General features: G+C 51.2%; 3 protein-coding genes across 8 annotated transcripts; 2 read left to right on the plus strand and 1 right to left on the minus strand.

Annotated features, from left to right (window-relative positions):
• Positions 1 to 1084: 1084 nt before the first annotated feature.
• Positions 1085 to 2862, minus strand: hint2 (histidine triad nucleotide binding protein 2). The gene is made up of 5 exons (XM_052066876.1): positions 2601 to 2862; positions 2330 to 2467; positions 2152 to 2256; positions 1372 to 1444; positions 1085 to 1304 (listed from the first exon to the last, which is right to left on the minus strand). Exons 1-5 carry the CDS (start codon positions 2703 to 2705, stop codon positions 1213 to 1215), a joined length of 513 nt encoding a protein of 170 aa, XP_051922836.1. The 5' UTR covers positions 2706 to 2862; the 3' UTR covers positions 1085 to 1212.
• A 222-nt stretch (positions 2863 to 3084) lies between these two features.
• Positions 3085 to 6413, plus strand: mrps30 (mitochondrial ribosomal protein S30). Its single transcript, XM_052066873.1, has 5 exons — positions 3085 to 3904; positions 4368 to 4513; positions 5077 to 5182; positions 5264 to 5440; positions 6086 to 6413. Exons 1-5 carry the CDS (start codon positions 3232 to 3234, stop codon positions 6367 to 6369), a joined length of 1386 nt encoding a protein of 461 aa, XP_051922833.1. The 5' UTR covers positions 3085 to 3231; the 3' UTR covers positions 6370 to 6413.
• Positions 6414 to 8944: 2531 nt separating this feature from the next.
• Positions 8945 to 14585, plus strand: prlrb (prolactin receptor b). 6 transcript variants are annotated; one of them, XM_052067088.1, is made up of 9 exons: positions 8945 to 9144; positions 9892 to 9966; positions 10206 to 10338; positions 10681 to 10850; positions 11210 to 11388; positions 12498 to 12639; positions 12705 to 12801; positions 13290 to 13359; positions 13427 to 14585. In XM_052067088.1, the coding sequence occupies exons 2-9, from the start codon at positions 9903 to 9905 to the stop codon at positions 13955 to 13957; spliced, it is 1386 nt and encodes a 461-aa protein (XP_051923048.1). In that variant the 5' UTR covers positions 8945 to 9144; positions 9892 to 9902; the 3' UTR covers positions 13958 to 14585. The 6 variants fall into 6 exon arrangements, 5 of the variants coding, with proteins under 5 accessions (XP_051923048.1, XP_051923047.1, XP_051923049.1 ...); XM_052067087.1 differs by having other exon boundaries at positions 9895 to 9966; XR_007962611.1 differs by lacking the exon at positions 8945 to 9144 and having other exon boundaries at positions 9220 to 9966; positions 12498 to 12647; positions 13427 to 13505.
• Positions 14586 to 14638: the final 53 nt, after the last annotated feature.

A 14638-nucleotide genomic window follows, 5' to 3' on the forward strand; every position in this document is an offset into this window, starting at 1 on the left:
CCAAGGTGACAAAGACCCGCCAGCAGGCTTGTTTGTGTTCATCAGCCGACTCAAGTTGACACTACTGACATGACACTGGACGACTCCGGGAGGCAAAATGCGGTGTTGACGGGTCATTTTTCACCCAGACCCAAGATCGTTTTCCTGCTTTTTCTTTCATGAAACACACACGCACTCACTTTTTAATTGATGGAACTTGAAAAATGCAGAAGATTGCTCGCACAAGACTGGGCCCGCCCCTCGAAGGCACTCGCACGTACACGGCAACATGACGTCGAGTAGCGTTTGCGATCCATTCCCTTTTTGTTCAAATACATTTCCACCATGGTTGAAAAGTGTGTCGGAATCATTTGAAAAAGCGGGCTCGAGGGGTCAAAATTCTCAATCTAACTGGACGCAGTGCCCATGATAAGTCCGAATTGCCCCACGGGCATAAATAAAGTTTTCTGAATCGGAAGAAACGGCCGTTCGCTGTCCAGGTATTTCCAGAAATGGCGACAAGACCACATGAAGATTAGGGTAACGCTTCCAGTCGACCACATCACGTGTCTGTCGTTCAATTTGCCCTCATGCCGTCTGGTCGGCTTTCTTCTTTTTTAAGGGAACGGGCGGGAAAGTTTCCAGTATCGCACATTAACCTTACTCAGACACGTGCATGCACACACACACACACACACACACACACACACACACACACACACACACACACACACACACACAAGTCCAAGAATCACACCACATGTGAGCCCACGTTGCACAGAGCTTGCGTGTCAATGATTGTCCAGGTCGCTCCTCACTGCCAACTTGACTACAGGATGGAGAAGGGAAACGTTTTGGCCAGACCACCGAAGCTTGCACTTGCCCCTTGAGATTAAGGAAGGCGTTTTTCTCTTTGATTTTGGAAGATATCTTCTACATTTGGATTTATAGCACTGCAGCAAAGCATTTTACAGAAGAGCACGTTTCATACCCAAGGCAAAGGGATGTGCTTCACACAGCACCAAAAAGCATTTCCCAATACCTTCGCAAAGAGACCCAAAGTAGTCCTGGATTCATATTGTTCCCAAATAAATAAAAAAAAAAGTCAACATTTTGTGAATCTTTATTTTTGCCGTTTTGCTGATACAAGTAGAGGAAATGTACTCACATTGCATGTTGTCAACAGGTAGTTGTAATACATGCAAGCCTTGGTGTCTTCATGCATGCGTGCATTCATCCCGGAGGCCACTTCATCTGTCTGCCTCCCAACACGTGAAGGTGAAGATGGTAGACGGACTGAGCGCCGTGTTTGCCATCGTTGATGACTGCAGAGCACAACAACTTGATCAAAACAACTCTTCAACGCTTTCCCCGTGTCAACGGGCCACTCACCCACTCGATAACCTTCTGCGAGCGCTTCCTGCTTCGCCACCTTTTTGGCCACGACCAGTAAATGGCCCAGGAGCTGCACAGGGACGGCGGAAACTCAGATTTCATGGTTTTCCTCACACGTGCATGAATCAATCCTGCAAGGCTTAAAAAAGCTGGGACTTTTTCTTCGAGGATGATGACTTTAGGGCAGGCGTGTCCGGCCGCGGGCCTCGAGGGCCGCCGTCCCGCCCGTCTTGCGGCTCTACCGGCCGCAACACACCCGATGCGGATGATCGGCTCATCGGCCAGCTCCGAAGCAGCGTTAGAACGTTCCCGATGATTTGAATCGGGTGCGCTGCTCTTGGGAGAGTTGGACAACAGGCGGGACAGGACAGCGCCCCTTGAGGACTCACTTTGGACACCCCTGCTTTAGGGCAATTCTTCTTGTCCTACAACTACTGGTCACTTTTAAATGCTTCAATGATTTTTTGCATCGACTGTACAACTGTTATTGTTTTCTACCACCGATCACTTTAGCTCTGCTTGATACGTTGCACATTGTCTCGCAGTTGTCACTGGGCGGTACCACCGCACTACGGTTCACTTACATTACGAAATGTCCTTCCATACCTATGTGTCATGTCCTCGTTTATGATCATACTAATGCGGCGTGTTATACCGGAGACAAATTTCTTGTGTGTTCTACGTACTTGGCCAATAAAGGTGATTGTGATTCCGATTAGTATTGTGTGGTAACTTCATGACGGACAGTCAAAAAAAATGCCCCTCTCTCCATCTCACCTCAGCGTCGTCATCTTTGGCTTGACTTAAACTGGGAATGAGCATCTTTGGGATAACCAGGAAATGAACCGGAGCCTGCGGACTGATGTCTCGAAAAGCCAGACACTGGGAGCGGAGGACACACGCACACACTTAATTACAAGCAGATTTAATTGTTGATTTACAAGCACATTCGTACCTTGTCGTCCTCGTATATGATATCTGCAGGGAGGCTTTTGTCAATCACTTTGGAGAAGATAGTGGCAGCCGGGCGGCCATATTTCTTACTGGCCTTTGCCGCCAGTAGTACTTCGTCACTTCCGGTGCACAGGGCTCTCTGAAGAAAGGGAGTGGAAATCAAAAATAACGTGCTAACAATATTACGTCACTGTCTCGAATTGAACAACGTTATCATAGGATTATAATTTCAAAAAGAGCAAGCTTGAAATATGACGAAAGAGAATAGCTACCTGGACGCCGCAACTAAGTTGCAAACCGCCTAATAGGGCCGCCGTTCGGCTGGGAAGCAAGCAGGTTCGGAGAATATGTTGACAAAACGTGGCCGGAGGCGCCATTGTTCTCCTTATCCAATATGCCCACGTCAAAGCGCGGTGTCCTCAAACATAACCACGCAGGAGACTTCAGGTTTCCTCGGGGAAGGAAAGCTAGCTCGTCGTCGATGCACGTGTGTTGCCTTCGAGGCACCTCGTTAACTTGACTTTCGCACTCGTTTGGGGTCTATATTTGTCACAAACTAAGGGGTTTTAATTATTGAGCCATGTTTGGGGAAAGATATATCACGTATGACATGTTAAGGCGTAGCAAAGTATTGAAATACAACATTTTATTTGCCGGAAACATAACATTTCCGGTGGTGCCTGCAGGTTTTGTTCAGGGTCATCTCAGGTCTTCGATGTTAACCATCCATCCATTTTCCGATCCGCTTGTCCTCACAAGGGTCGCGGGGAGTGCTGGAGCCCATCCCATTGTCACATTCTGTTCAATGTTATGGAAAGCGCCGCTGTTGGGAAAGCGCTTCATACATCAAGATGGGTTGGATGGTATTTTAGGGGGCGCTGTTGTCAAGTGTGAACTGTCCTCATGTCACGTTTCGTGAAAGGGAAACGAGGAAGAAGAAGGGGGAAAAACATGGCGGCCCGCACAAGGCTGCCCTTTCGCTTCCCCCTAAACTTGGTGACAAAGCACAGGCTTGTCCACAGCGAGGCGACAGCAGTCAAGGAGGCCGTCTACCCGCCCATTAAGCCCTCTCTCACGGCCAAAAGCAAATCGGCCCGGGCGCGTCAGGTCGAAGAGCAAGTGGAGCGGATAAAAGCCTCCCCGGTGCAGGATAAACTGCGGCTCCTCACTCGCATCGAGCGCAAAAAGTACGTCGTCTACCCGCAGACGTTCGCGCGCAACGCGGATAAATGGTACCAGCACTTCACCAAGACCGCGTACATCCCCGGCTTGCCGGAACAACTGTGCCCTGATCGGCGTCGTGCCGCCGGGGAGAAGGGCGAGGAGGGGGAGGCTTCCCCTCGCCCGACACGCGTCGCGGCAACGGATGATCTCGACATTGGCGATGAGGCGTTCGAGGAAATCCGCTCGGCGGTGACTCGCGTGATTCTCCATGACCACTGGCACCTGCTGAAACGTCGGCCGTTCGTGTACCGACGACAAGAACTCCTCGAGGGACCCTTTCTGAGGAACTTGGTCAAGACCTTAACGTACGGCCTGGCCAAATACAACCCGCTGCTTCTCCACTCCAGCATGGGTATAAAATGTCCCATTGTCTACGAACGCACGGTTTACAGGTTAACCTAAATCAAGTCTTTTTTTTTTTAATCTACTCGTTCCATACAATACATGCTGATTCGTGTAGCGCTTTCACAACAGCGGCAGCTGTAACAAAGCGCTTAACAAACCAGTTAACAAAGTAAAATAATAAACACAACACATAACATAAAACACGGACAGTCCATGTCCAATGTTTCAGTGCATTATGCACACATTTGGGGTCTCGAACAAGGAGCCGAAGTTGTCCAGCTCCCGATTGGAGAACGGCAAATGGAACAGAAACATTTTACATGTGCTTTCAAAAGTTCAGAGAACGTTCCAATTAAGTTCACATGCAAAGGGTTCGGGCGTTTTTGAGGTTTAGCCTGAAAATTCAGATGAAAGCCCGAGATGTCAAACTTTGTGGGGGTAGCGCAAATGCTGCTGTTGTGTGTCGTCAGATACGAATCCCCAAGTGGGCTTCTACTGGAGAAGAGGGGAGAGGATCGTTCCGAGGGGCCACAGAAGGGGGAGCCTGGAGCCCATCAGGTTCCAGATTGACGACCGCCCACTCTGTCAGATTCGAATCACGCAGCAGCTGCCTCAGGTTAGGCCTCACTTTATCGCTCCGTCCTCAAAAGGGCTCGCCCTCCACACCGTTTCTGATGAGAACGTGTTAGCAGTATCACGGCCAGCCGAGTATGGAAGGACTCAAGCGGATCGACGAGGATTTAAAATCATAAAATGAACATAACGTAACAACAACATAAAATGAACATACCTACATTGGGCCGGGCTGGTCACCTGAAGCGGAAGAGCTGAGCATCATTTTGGTTTTTGCCACATACGGGAGTCCAACTTGGCACATTTTAATGTGAAACCTCCGTTAAAACGTGACGTGTCATTTAAGCCATGTCAAGCGTATCACGTTTAAATGTCAAACATGCAGTTTAACCTGACAAATTATCGCATTGAACTTTTCACATGAATGGGTAAAAATCACATTTAGGTGGAAATGTGAATTTTATCACGTCAAGCGCAAATTTTGTGCCATTAAAATGTGAAAACAAACTACGGGTAAAACGCCCGGAGCTGGGCGTGCCCGTTTTACGCCATCTTAATTGTGCCCAAAACGGTGTTGTTGACTGACCGTGCGTCGGCCGAACCCAGTTGGTCCCCATCGAGGCTTCTTACGACGCCGACGTCCCCGAAGTTCTGTACGCTCCCGACCGGCTGCCGCTGTTCAAGAGGCAGTACGCCAACACCATCTTCACAGGTGAGCCCTCGCTTCTCGTGCGGCGCCGCACAAAGCGTCTTGGGGTGTCATCAGATGGGCGCGTGGCGGCGCTCCCCACAGGTTCCAAGGCGCCGGACCCGGCGTGCTACGGTCACACGCAGTTCCACCTGGTGCCCGATCGCTACCACAGGGATCGCCTGGCCCGTCGCCAGCAGTCGGACCAGGTGGAGGTGTTCCTCAGGGCCAACGCCATCGCCAGCCTGTTTGCGTGGACCGCCGCGCAGGCCTCCTACCAAGGTCCAGCATCCAAAACGTACACGAGACCGCGTTGCTCTTTTCACGCAGATTTGAAACTAGACATTTTGAAAAACATTGAGCAAAACAAAACCCCCCAAAGATGAAAACAAGTGACTTAAACGATTTAACACTAAAACGTAATGTAGTGTCACCAATATTTCATAGTATATATATTTATATATATACAATATTTCAGTATTTCAAGGAACATAGCGACTTACATTTGGACAATTTTACATTGAAGTTCTCAAAAACGATAGATTCTCAAATTAATCGATAATTAACTAGTTGGTGATTAATCGCTCGACATGTTTTAACTTGTATTTAATGGTTTGTTTTAGTGTGTGTGTGTGTGTGTGTGTGTGTGAAAGGAGGGTTGGGGTGATGTTGACGTGACCCTGTGTATGATGATAATAATACATTTTATTTATAAGCGCCTTTCAAGACACCCAAGGACACTTTACAGTAACAAAAAACGCAAAACAATGATGTGGCTCTTTGCATTAAGACAGTAAAAAAAAAAATTGGCTCTTAGCCCGACTGGTTGGCCACCCCTGGTGTACGCATTGCATTTTGATCGTAACCCTAAAACTGACTTGTAACGGTTCATTTTGAAACATTTGATCTCATTTTTCAAAACCTTAGGTTTCTGGAATCACGAGGACGTGAGCAGAGCGTTCGTGTCACAAGCGGTCGTCAGCGACGGCCGCCACTTATCCTTCTTCTGCTACCAGCTCAACACCCTGGCGTTGTCCACGCGGACGGACGTCCGCAACGCCCGCAAGAACCTCCTGTGGGGCAGCGAGAGCGTGCCCCTCTACGACGGCGTGGAGGACGGCCGCGTGCTCGGCCTCAATGACCGCGCGCTGCTGCTCCTGGTGCGTTTCCTGCTGCGTCGGCCCCAAGAGGAGATCCCCGTCGGGACATGAAGGAGCAGGAAGTTGTACCGAAATAAAAGAAATACAAAGAAAAACTCACCACCTTCTTAATAGACCAGAAAAAGTGGTTTGCGTGTCAATTACATGTGAAAAAGTGATCATTAGACATAGAAACCAGCTCGTCTTGGTGACGCACCGATTTGAATTACAGCGTTCAGCAATACTGTCAATGAAATGTGAAAGACACGCAGCTCTGTATATGGAACAGAAAAAGTGGCTTGGCACCGACTATGATCCCACACAACTAAAACAAATAAAAATCACCCAAAATGATGAGTGCTCACCACGTTCTCCAGCGAGATGCACCTTGACGTTCAAATCAGTTGAAGATTTGCACTCGGTTCCGGTGCGGTTGTTGCCTTTTGCCTGTGCTCCGTTTGTTTCACAATCATCATACGAGGTCGGGTATAGACGTTGGGGATTCAGAGCTATACTCTTGTTCTCCAATCCGCAGGCAGTTCATTGCTTTTGGTGCGTGACATTTTCAAGCCTTGCGTTGCCTGGCCCAGGGGTTTTCTTCCAGCCCGTTGCTTTCTCCCGACGCCCTTAGAGGTCACAAAAAAATTAATAAAAATCAACGTCTGCGCGAGAACGACGCAATGCGTCGCGGCTACTCACGCGGCGGATGACGATGGTTCCTTTTCTTCAGCCAAGCAGACGCTACCAACATCAAAGCATATCTGAGCAATTTTTAAACACCTGTGTCACGTTCCCTTTGTAGTTAGATTCGAGGGGACTTTAATTTTGGCAAAACAAACCGGAAGTACCATGTTGTGTTCCGTTTTTAGATTCTACGGCGCTCTAATTTTGGCAACCCAAACCGGAAGTACCTAGTCCAGTGAAGACCGCATGGTTTCGTGCTAGCTGCTGTCGTCATTTCGCTTTTTTTTTCTTGAGTATCTGCCTCGGAAAGCATCGTCTTTTTACTCTTCTGTGCTACTTGTCCGTGTCCCAGACGTGAACAGAACAGTAAAAATACGATGCTTTCCAAGGCATGTATTCAAGACAAAAGTGAGAAATGACGACTACAGCTAGCACGAAACCACGCGGTCTTCACTGGACTAGGTACTTCCGGTTTATGTTGCCAAAATGAAAGTGCCGCAGAATCTAACTAAAAACGGATCATGACAAGGTACTACGGTTTGTTTTGCCAAAATTAAAATCCCCTCGAATCCAACTATAAACGGAACGTGACATTCCAGAATACAATTTAGGTCATCTTAACATGAAATATGATGCTCAAACATCAAATGATCATTGATCATATAACGAGCTCACAAAAGTAGCAGACCACAGACGGCAAAAGCTCACAGATGCCGCAAAGATGCTTGAGAAATTCCTGCTCAAGACTTCCAAAAAAGAAAAAAAAACCCAGAAGAGTACAGTACAGTATATACAAGCAAACTGCCATCTTCGGAACCCGCTCTTGCAAAACGATAGCAATGTTCATCTAAAAATTAGCGTCAGTAATTTTAAGACTCGCTTACTATCCACTCAGGGAACACAAACAAGCGTGCACGGTAGGTTGATTGAGCGCTCGAAATTGTCTTGACTTGCGATTGTGAACGCCAATGGACCGTGAACGCTCAAATTCCTCTTCACTTAAACATAGAACTTTAAAAATGAAAAGGAAAACGGACATTACATCATATTTCTAGATGAAAAAGAAACACATTGATCCAGACAGAGAGAGAGAGTCAGATGGTGGTGAGAGATCTGAAGAGGAGCAAGTTGAAAGCACCAGAGAGGGAGAGTCGGAGGACGCGGGATTCATTTCTTTTCAGGGCGAGGACACAGAGCAGGAAAGATACAAAGAAGATCCCGAGATTGAGGAAGATGAGACTGCAATAGGAGGCCATAGAAATCAACAGGATTGCAAAACACCCAAGCCAAATGCTCTCCCGCATAATGCGCTCATGCCCGCGTGTGAGATCCACTGGTGAAAGTCAAGTCAAGTCAAGTCAAGAGTATTTCTCGAGCACTCTCAAACAGCCATCGCTGCATCCAAAGTGCTGTACATGGAGCGATTTAACATACACAATAAACAGTAAGACGAAATGGTAATAAAGGCGCTAGAAAGCACCAAGCAGTAAAATCATGCTGAGTCGAACGCCAAAGAATACAAGTGGGTTTTGAGGAGGGCTTTAAAGAAAGGAGATGGATTTTCTCCGCTTTCATCTAGAACCGCTTCAAAAGACGAGGCCTGAGTAGGAATAGTTGCGACCACCGTATCATTGACCGCGTTTTATGTTCTGTTGTATTCTTTAGTAGAGCTGATGTTAAAATTGAAGTCGAGCGCCGTCTCAATAAAGATGGGCTGCATTGCTTTGACAACGCTTCGGTAGCGCGCGTGAAAACATTTCAATTGCGCAAAAGCATTTGTCGCGTCTACGAACGTTTCAAGGGCCAGAGCGTTTATGGCGTGTGAAAGCATTTCAGGCGTGCGCGTGTGAGAGCGTTTTCGCGGGATGCAAGCATTTCAAGAATGCCAAGGAGCAATTGAATGGCGAGGAAAATCCTTTTCCAACTTTCTTCAAGAGGGCTTTGGCAAAAGGGCTGGAGGAAAGAACCGTCCCCGTCGCGCCAATGAGAGCATTTCAGTGGCGAGTGTGGGCGTGAGGGGGCGGCAATCTGCCACGGGGCCAAAGAGAAAGAGAGAGAAAGGAGCGCGTGACGAGAACGCGCGAGAGGTCCGCGAGCACCCGCGTGCGCTTTTGCAGTGAGCAAGCGTCTGTCGGTTGCTGGCAAGTCTTGGTTGTCGTCGTCGTGAGTACTCGACTTCGTTTCACTCCCTACATTTGGAAATAGATAGCTGTATTTCTTTGGGGGAAAGGGGGAGGGCGGGTGGGGGGGGGGTCAAACTAAAAATAATGTTTTGGTTACAAAAAAGTCGACGGACAAAAATCAATCAGGAAATCATTCTCTTCTTGAGAGAGTGCAGTGAGATGAGATTAAAAAAGGAATTCTTTGAATTGAAATACATTTCAGGTTTAATCGGGTCGCTTGATGTCAAAAAATATTGACAATACCTTGGTGAATGAATTGTAGAAAATTAGGAAAAAATACAAATGTGCCACTTTTTCCAGATTAAAATTCAAAGCGAGTGATTCTTGGCCGAAAATGCGTTTGAACATTTGATGTCTTGTTTCATCGAGTCCGCTGTGATGGACTCGATGAAACAAGAGGTCCAAGACGACTTGCAAAACATTGCATCGTTTGCATTTGGCGTTGTCATGACAAAACGGTGGCGGGAAAGACGGCAGTGTGACGACGTTTGCCATCTCACCAAAAAAAAAAAAAAGAAAGAAAAAAAGTTGACTTTGCCACGAGAGAAAATATCTGCACTCGATTCCAGCCCGCGAGTGCTTTTGTCACCTCTGCTGCAATGTCCAAAACAATGGCAGCCGTTTGCCCTTCGCACCTCTCAATGTTGTTTGTGCTCCAAACAGTGCAACGAGCCACGCCGCGTGTTGTTATGTGAACCACACGGTTGGTTTTTTTTCCGTGTGTCAGCAGGCGACAGGATGAAGAGGGACACGTGCGCGGCCGCCATCGCGCTGTTGCTGCTTTCGGCCGCCCATTGCAACGGTCAGTTTGTCGCCGTTGATCGCGGCCTACTTCCGAGGGACCCCCGACAGGGCAGACTTTTGTTTTTTCTGCTGGTGGAAAACATTTGACTTGAGGAAGCAGACGATCCGCTTCAAGCGTCCGCCGTCTTCTCCCAATGTGGAGAAAACGTACATCCGGTCTCGTACGCATCCGCGCGTCGGGGGCGGTTTCGGGGCGACATAAGTGAGCGTCGCGTTTGCGGTCCGCTTGTTTTGCAGACAGGTCACCGCCGGGGAGGCCGGTCCTGCTCGGCTGCCGCTCGCCCGAGAAGGAGACCTTCACCTGCCGGTGGGAGCCGGGCGTCGACGGAGGACTCCCCACCGCGCACCGCCTGTACTACCAGAGAGAACGGTCAGACGGCAGCGGCTCCCAACCCTAAGTGGGGGGGGGGGGGGGGCTCGCTACTTGCTATCGTAATCTTTGCGCTCGGAAGGTGCGGCGCCCCTTGCGTCCCTCGGCCAGCCCGCTGGAACCATGTTAACATTAGCAAAGGAGAAAGCTCAAGCTAGGCGGCCATGGGCCAGGTGACAAAACAAGAATAGGACCGAGCAAAAATGCGCTCATCATACGCATCAACGAATCTTTATCACGACGATATCGTTTTATCATTATGATATCGCGACTCCTATGCTGCTTCTTTTTAATCCCCCCCCCCATACACTCTGTCAACGCTCAACATTTTGGCCCGTCTAGACTGGAGGGAACGCACGAGTGTCCGGACTACCGCTCGGCCGGCAGCAACAGCTGCTTCTTTGACAGAAGCCACACCTCCATTTGGGTGGACTACTACTTGACGGTGGTGGCCTCCAACATGCTCGGGAACGCCACTTCCGACGTCTTCAAGGTCGACGTCATGGAAATTGGTGAGCTTTGAAAACGGCCCGATGAGCTCGTTTGAATCCTTTGTGAATATCAAGAAAGAATCTGCAAATAGGTGGCAGTTTCACATGGGCGCCGTTTCAAAGTCATCCCCAAGGAGGATGACTTATGCTCGGTCTCGGCGTCCGGCGATTCCGCTCAGGGTTCGCTCGCCGTGACGGGCAAACCTCATTCGGCTCCCTTTTGCGCGGTGTGAAACATGACAAATCGCTTTTCTTTGAATGCCATCAGTGAGGCGCGCTGTACTTTCTCAATTCTCGCGACGCTTTCGAAGCACCAATCAAAATCGACACCCGGCGGCCGTACGACACAAAGGGACCTGGGTTCTGCCGCATCGTTTCAGTGAAGCCCGACGCCCCCGAACGCGTCACGCTGACGGCGGAGGACCGAGCGGACAGTCCGAGCCTGCGCGTGAGCTGGGAGCATCCCCGCGACGTGGACGCCGGGTCCGGCTGGGTCACGCCGGAATATCAGATCCGGGCCAGACGACGCCGCCGAGCGGGAGACGCCGCCGACTGGAAGGTGACCGTCTCCAAGCGCAACGGGAAGCCAGCCGTTGGCTCGGCGTTTCTCGACCGTCTCGAGCCAACCCGGCGGACGATTTCGCATTGGGGAAAAAAAAACAAAATGCGCGGCGCAGCGCAAAAAGGAAAATATCACCCAAAGAGGACACGTCGGGTTTGTCACCGGTCGGCGGACCGGAGCATTTCACCGTCCTGCCCGTCAACAGCCTTTTTGGTTTTTTTTTATGTAGTCAGCGAGTCTCCGTCCCCAAATGAAGAGAAATGGGATACGGAGCTTTGTGTGGCATACCTGCCGGGTCCTCACAGCTCCCCGGTTGGGAAACGCCGCATTGGATGTCGGCCAACAACGTGAGCCGCGGCGCCGTTGGCAGGTGGCGGTTGGGTTCGGCTCTGGGCGCGGTCTTTTTGGGTCAAGTCTTCTTGCGGCGAGGATCTCGTGCGGCGTTCATCAAATGCAGCAGTGTCTCGTTGGCCGCCGTCTCGAGGAACATCTCATAGTATGGTCTCGTCTTCCGCGGCTTAGCGGACCTCCTACGACGGGGGGTGTCCGAAGTCGGTCCTCGCGGGCCGCCGTCCCGCCTGCTCTGCCAGAAGTAACGCACCTGATTCAAATCATCGGGAACGTTCTAATGCCGCTTCAGAGCCGGCTGATGAGCTGATCACCTGCATCAGGTGCGTTGCGGCTAGGAGAGCCGCACAACGGCTCCGGCCCGCAGCTGGACACGCCTCGCGGAGTTTGTCAAGCCTCAGCCTGGCGTTGACTTGTTTCGTGTCGTGTCCTTGAAACTATTCTCCTTCCAAACATGTCCTTCTCTAGTAGTAGTAGTGTTTGTCTCGTCTGCTCTGATATCATCCGATTCCTCATCGGGAACATCTCTTTACGCTACCAAATGTTGCGTAACACCCTGGCAAAAAACAAAAACCCTGACTGTCCCCCCCACCCCCCCCCCCCCATTTGTTTTGGAATCAAGGCAGATGGGATGAAAAGCCGACATGGATAAAATGTTTTGTTTGGCATGCCACTGTGGATTCTTTCTTTGCTGTCAAAGTCTCATTCGGAGCACCATTTTGTCTCCCCCCCCCGGATCGCCGGTTGCGGTTTTGGAGGAGTACAAGGCCGGCGCGCAAACCCACTTCACGCTCTACGGCGTCCATCCCGGGGCGGCCTTTGAGGTGCAGGCGCGCTGCCGACTGGACCGCGGCTCCTGGAGCTCCTGGAGCGACTCCTCCTACGCCGAGATCCCCGACCGTGCGCAAGTCCGTCTCTGCTTGGAATCCAGACTCCGCCCCAACGTTAACCGGGTGTCCCCGCAGGCGTCGGGAGGGACGGACCCTTTTGGACGTCGCTTTCGGCTCTCTCCGGCCTTTTGTTTCTCTCGGCGGTCTGCGCGGTGGTCACCAAGAGGAAAAGGTGCGTCCCTTCTTCTTTGCCGGCTCCCGGTCCCGCGACTCGGGTGCAGATGCGGGGCGGGGCGGTCCAAGGGAGGCTTGCGACACCGCCGGCGAGTAAGAGGCCATGACCGCAACGCATCCCCCGTCATCTGAATGGACGCGGGAACGTGACGCTAAGAGGTCACTTCCAAAGATAGCCAGAAAAGCGTCTTGAGCGTCCAAGAAACAGATGCGTGGACACTTGGCCAAGCGCTGCGTGCGATCAACGCAAATTGGTCGTTGCCACCGATGATGTCGTCATCGGAAGCGGCGACAAGTGCGAGCCACGGCGCAAGAGCGGGGCGGGCGGGCAGCGTCGGGTATGGCGGCGTCGCCAATTCCCGGGGTGACTTTGCCGCCATCCCATCCCGCATTTGTACCTTTGGCGCGGGACAGAACAAAAGCGACAACAGATACACTAAGCCATGGTGGTGGTGGTGGTGGTGGTGGTGGTGGGTTTTCTCCCAGTGTGATGCGGTTTCTGCTCCCGCCTGTTCCGGGTCCAAAGATACGAGGGCTCGACTTCCAGCTCATCAAGGTAGCGTGTCCAAATCCAGCCCCCCCTCCCAATGCACGAGCCAACGAACGGCGCCGTTTCCTTCCAGGGCGCTCGACCGGAAGACTTTGCCGGCGCGTTGATCATCCGCCGGGACTTCCCTCCCGCGGCGGCGCCGAAGGACCACGCCATCGAGCCCCTCATCGTGTCGGACGTGGACGCCGGAGTTCCGCGGAGGAGCCGGGCCGTTTCCGCCGGCCTCGGCTGGGACGACCGGCAAAAGAACGACGCGGTGGAAAGCAAGGCCGAGCGGGAGGACGGCGGCGACCGCCTGTCAACAAGCAGGGGCGACGCCGACTTTGAGGCGCACGCGGCGCTCGAGTCGGACTACAGCAGAGTCAAGGACGTGACGTCCGACAACATCTTCCTCCTCGACAGCGCGGACGTTCCGAGACCGCGGGGGCTCCCGGAGGACGGCGGCGAGGTGGCAAACGGCAAAACGCTCTCGTTTCACAAGGAAAGCGTCCGGTCGGAGCGCCGCAAGAAGCCGCCGCCCGCGCGCCCTCCTCGGGCAGCCGGCGTCACCGACGGCGGATACGTCGACGCCATCCCCACGTCACCTCTGGGGACCATGTCATGAAGGCTCCAAAGTCAACATGCGATCCCGGCCGCTCTGGTGGCAAAAGCTCGAAATGCTCATCAAACTTTTGACACCGCACCCCCGGCCACTAAAGACGCGCTTGGCGAAAAAGGCGCGGCCACTTCACAGCCGCCATCTGACTGACTGGCTTATGCGGGTGGAGCCCCCTTGTGAGACTTTGACCGAGTCTGAATCTGGAATTGACACAATATGGCAACTTTTTCAATTTGCCGCCGATGGCTCACAGACTTTGGCTACGTCCACCCGAACTTGTGCTGAACCGACAGAACTGGCGGCACGACTGACTACAGACAGACATTCAGCATGCGTGCGCGCGCGTGTCAAAAGGGTGTCCTTGAGACTTTTTTGTCCGTGTGTCCACCCAAATGTGTTGCTCTGTGCAACTGATGTCGAGGACCAATTGTTTCCCAGGTTCCAGCAATGGCACTTCAGTCGTTTTTTTTTTTTTGGGGGGGGGGGGCATGTTCAAAAGTCCTAAATGCGTTTGATGTTGTTTTGGGTAAGTTGGCAATTCATTTGTGGGTTGGGAAAAAAAAAAAAGATATGGCCTCATTCCAAAATAGAATTTATTCATAGCAATCATTGAAAATAGCGTGTCGATCTTTTCTCTAGTCCATTCAGTATTGCCCGTCATTACATACTGTACATCATCTTTTTGTA

Source organism: Hippocampus zosterae, chromosome 6, assembly GCF_025434085.1.
Source record: "Hippocampus zosterae strain Florida chromosome 6, ASM2543408v3, whole genome shotgun sequence".
Classification (NCBI taxonomy): Eukaryota; Metazoa; Chordata; class Actinopteri; order Syngnathiformes; family Syngnathidae; genus Hippocampus; species Hippocampus zosterae.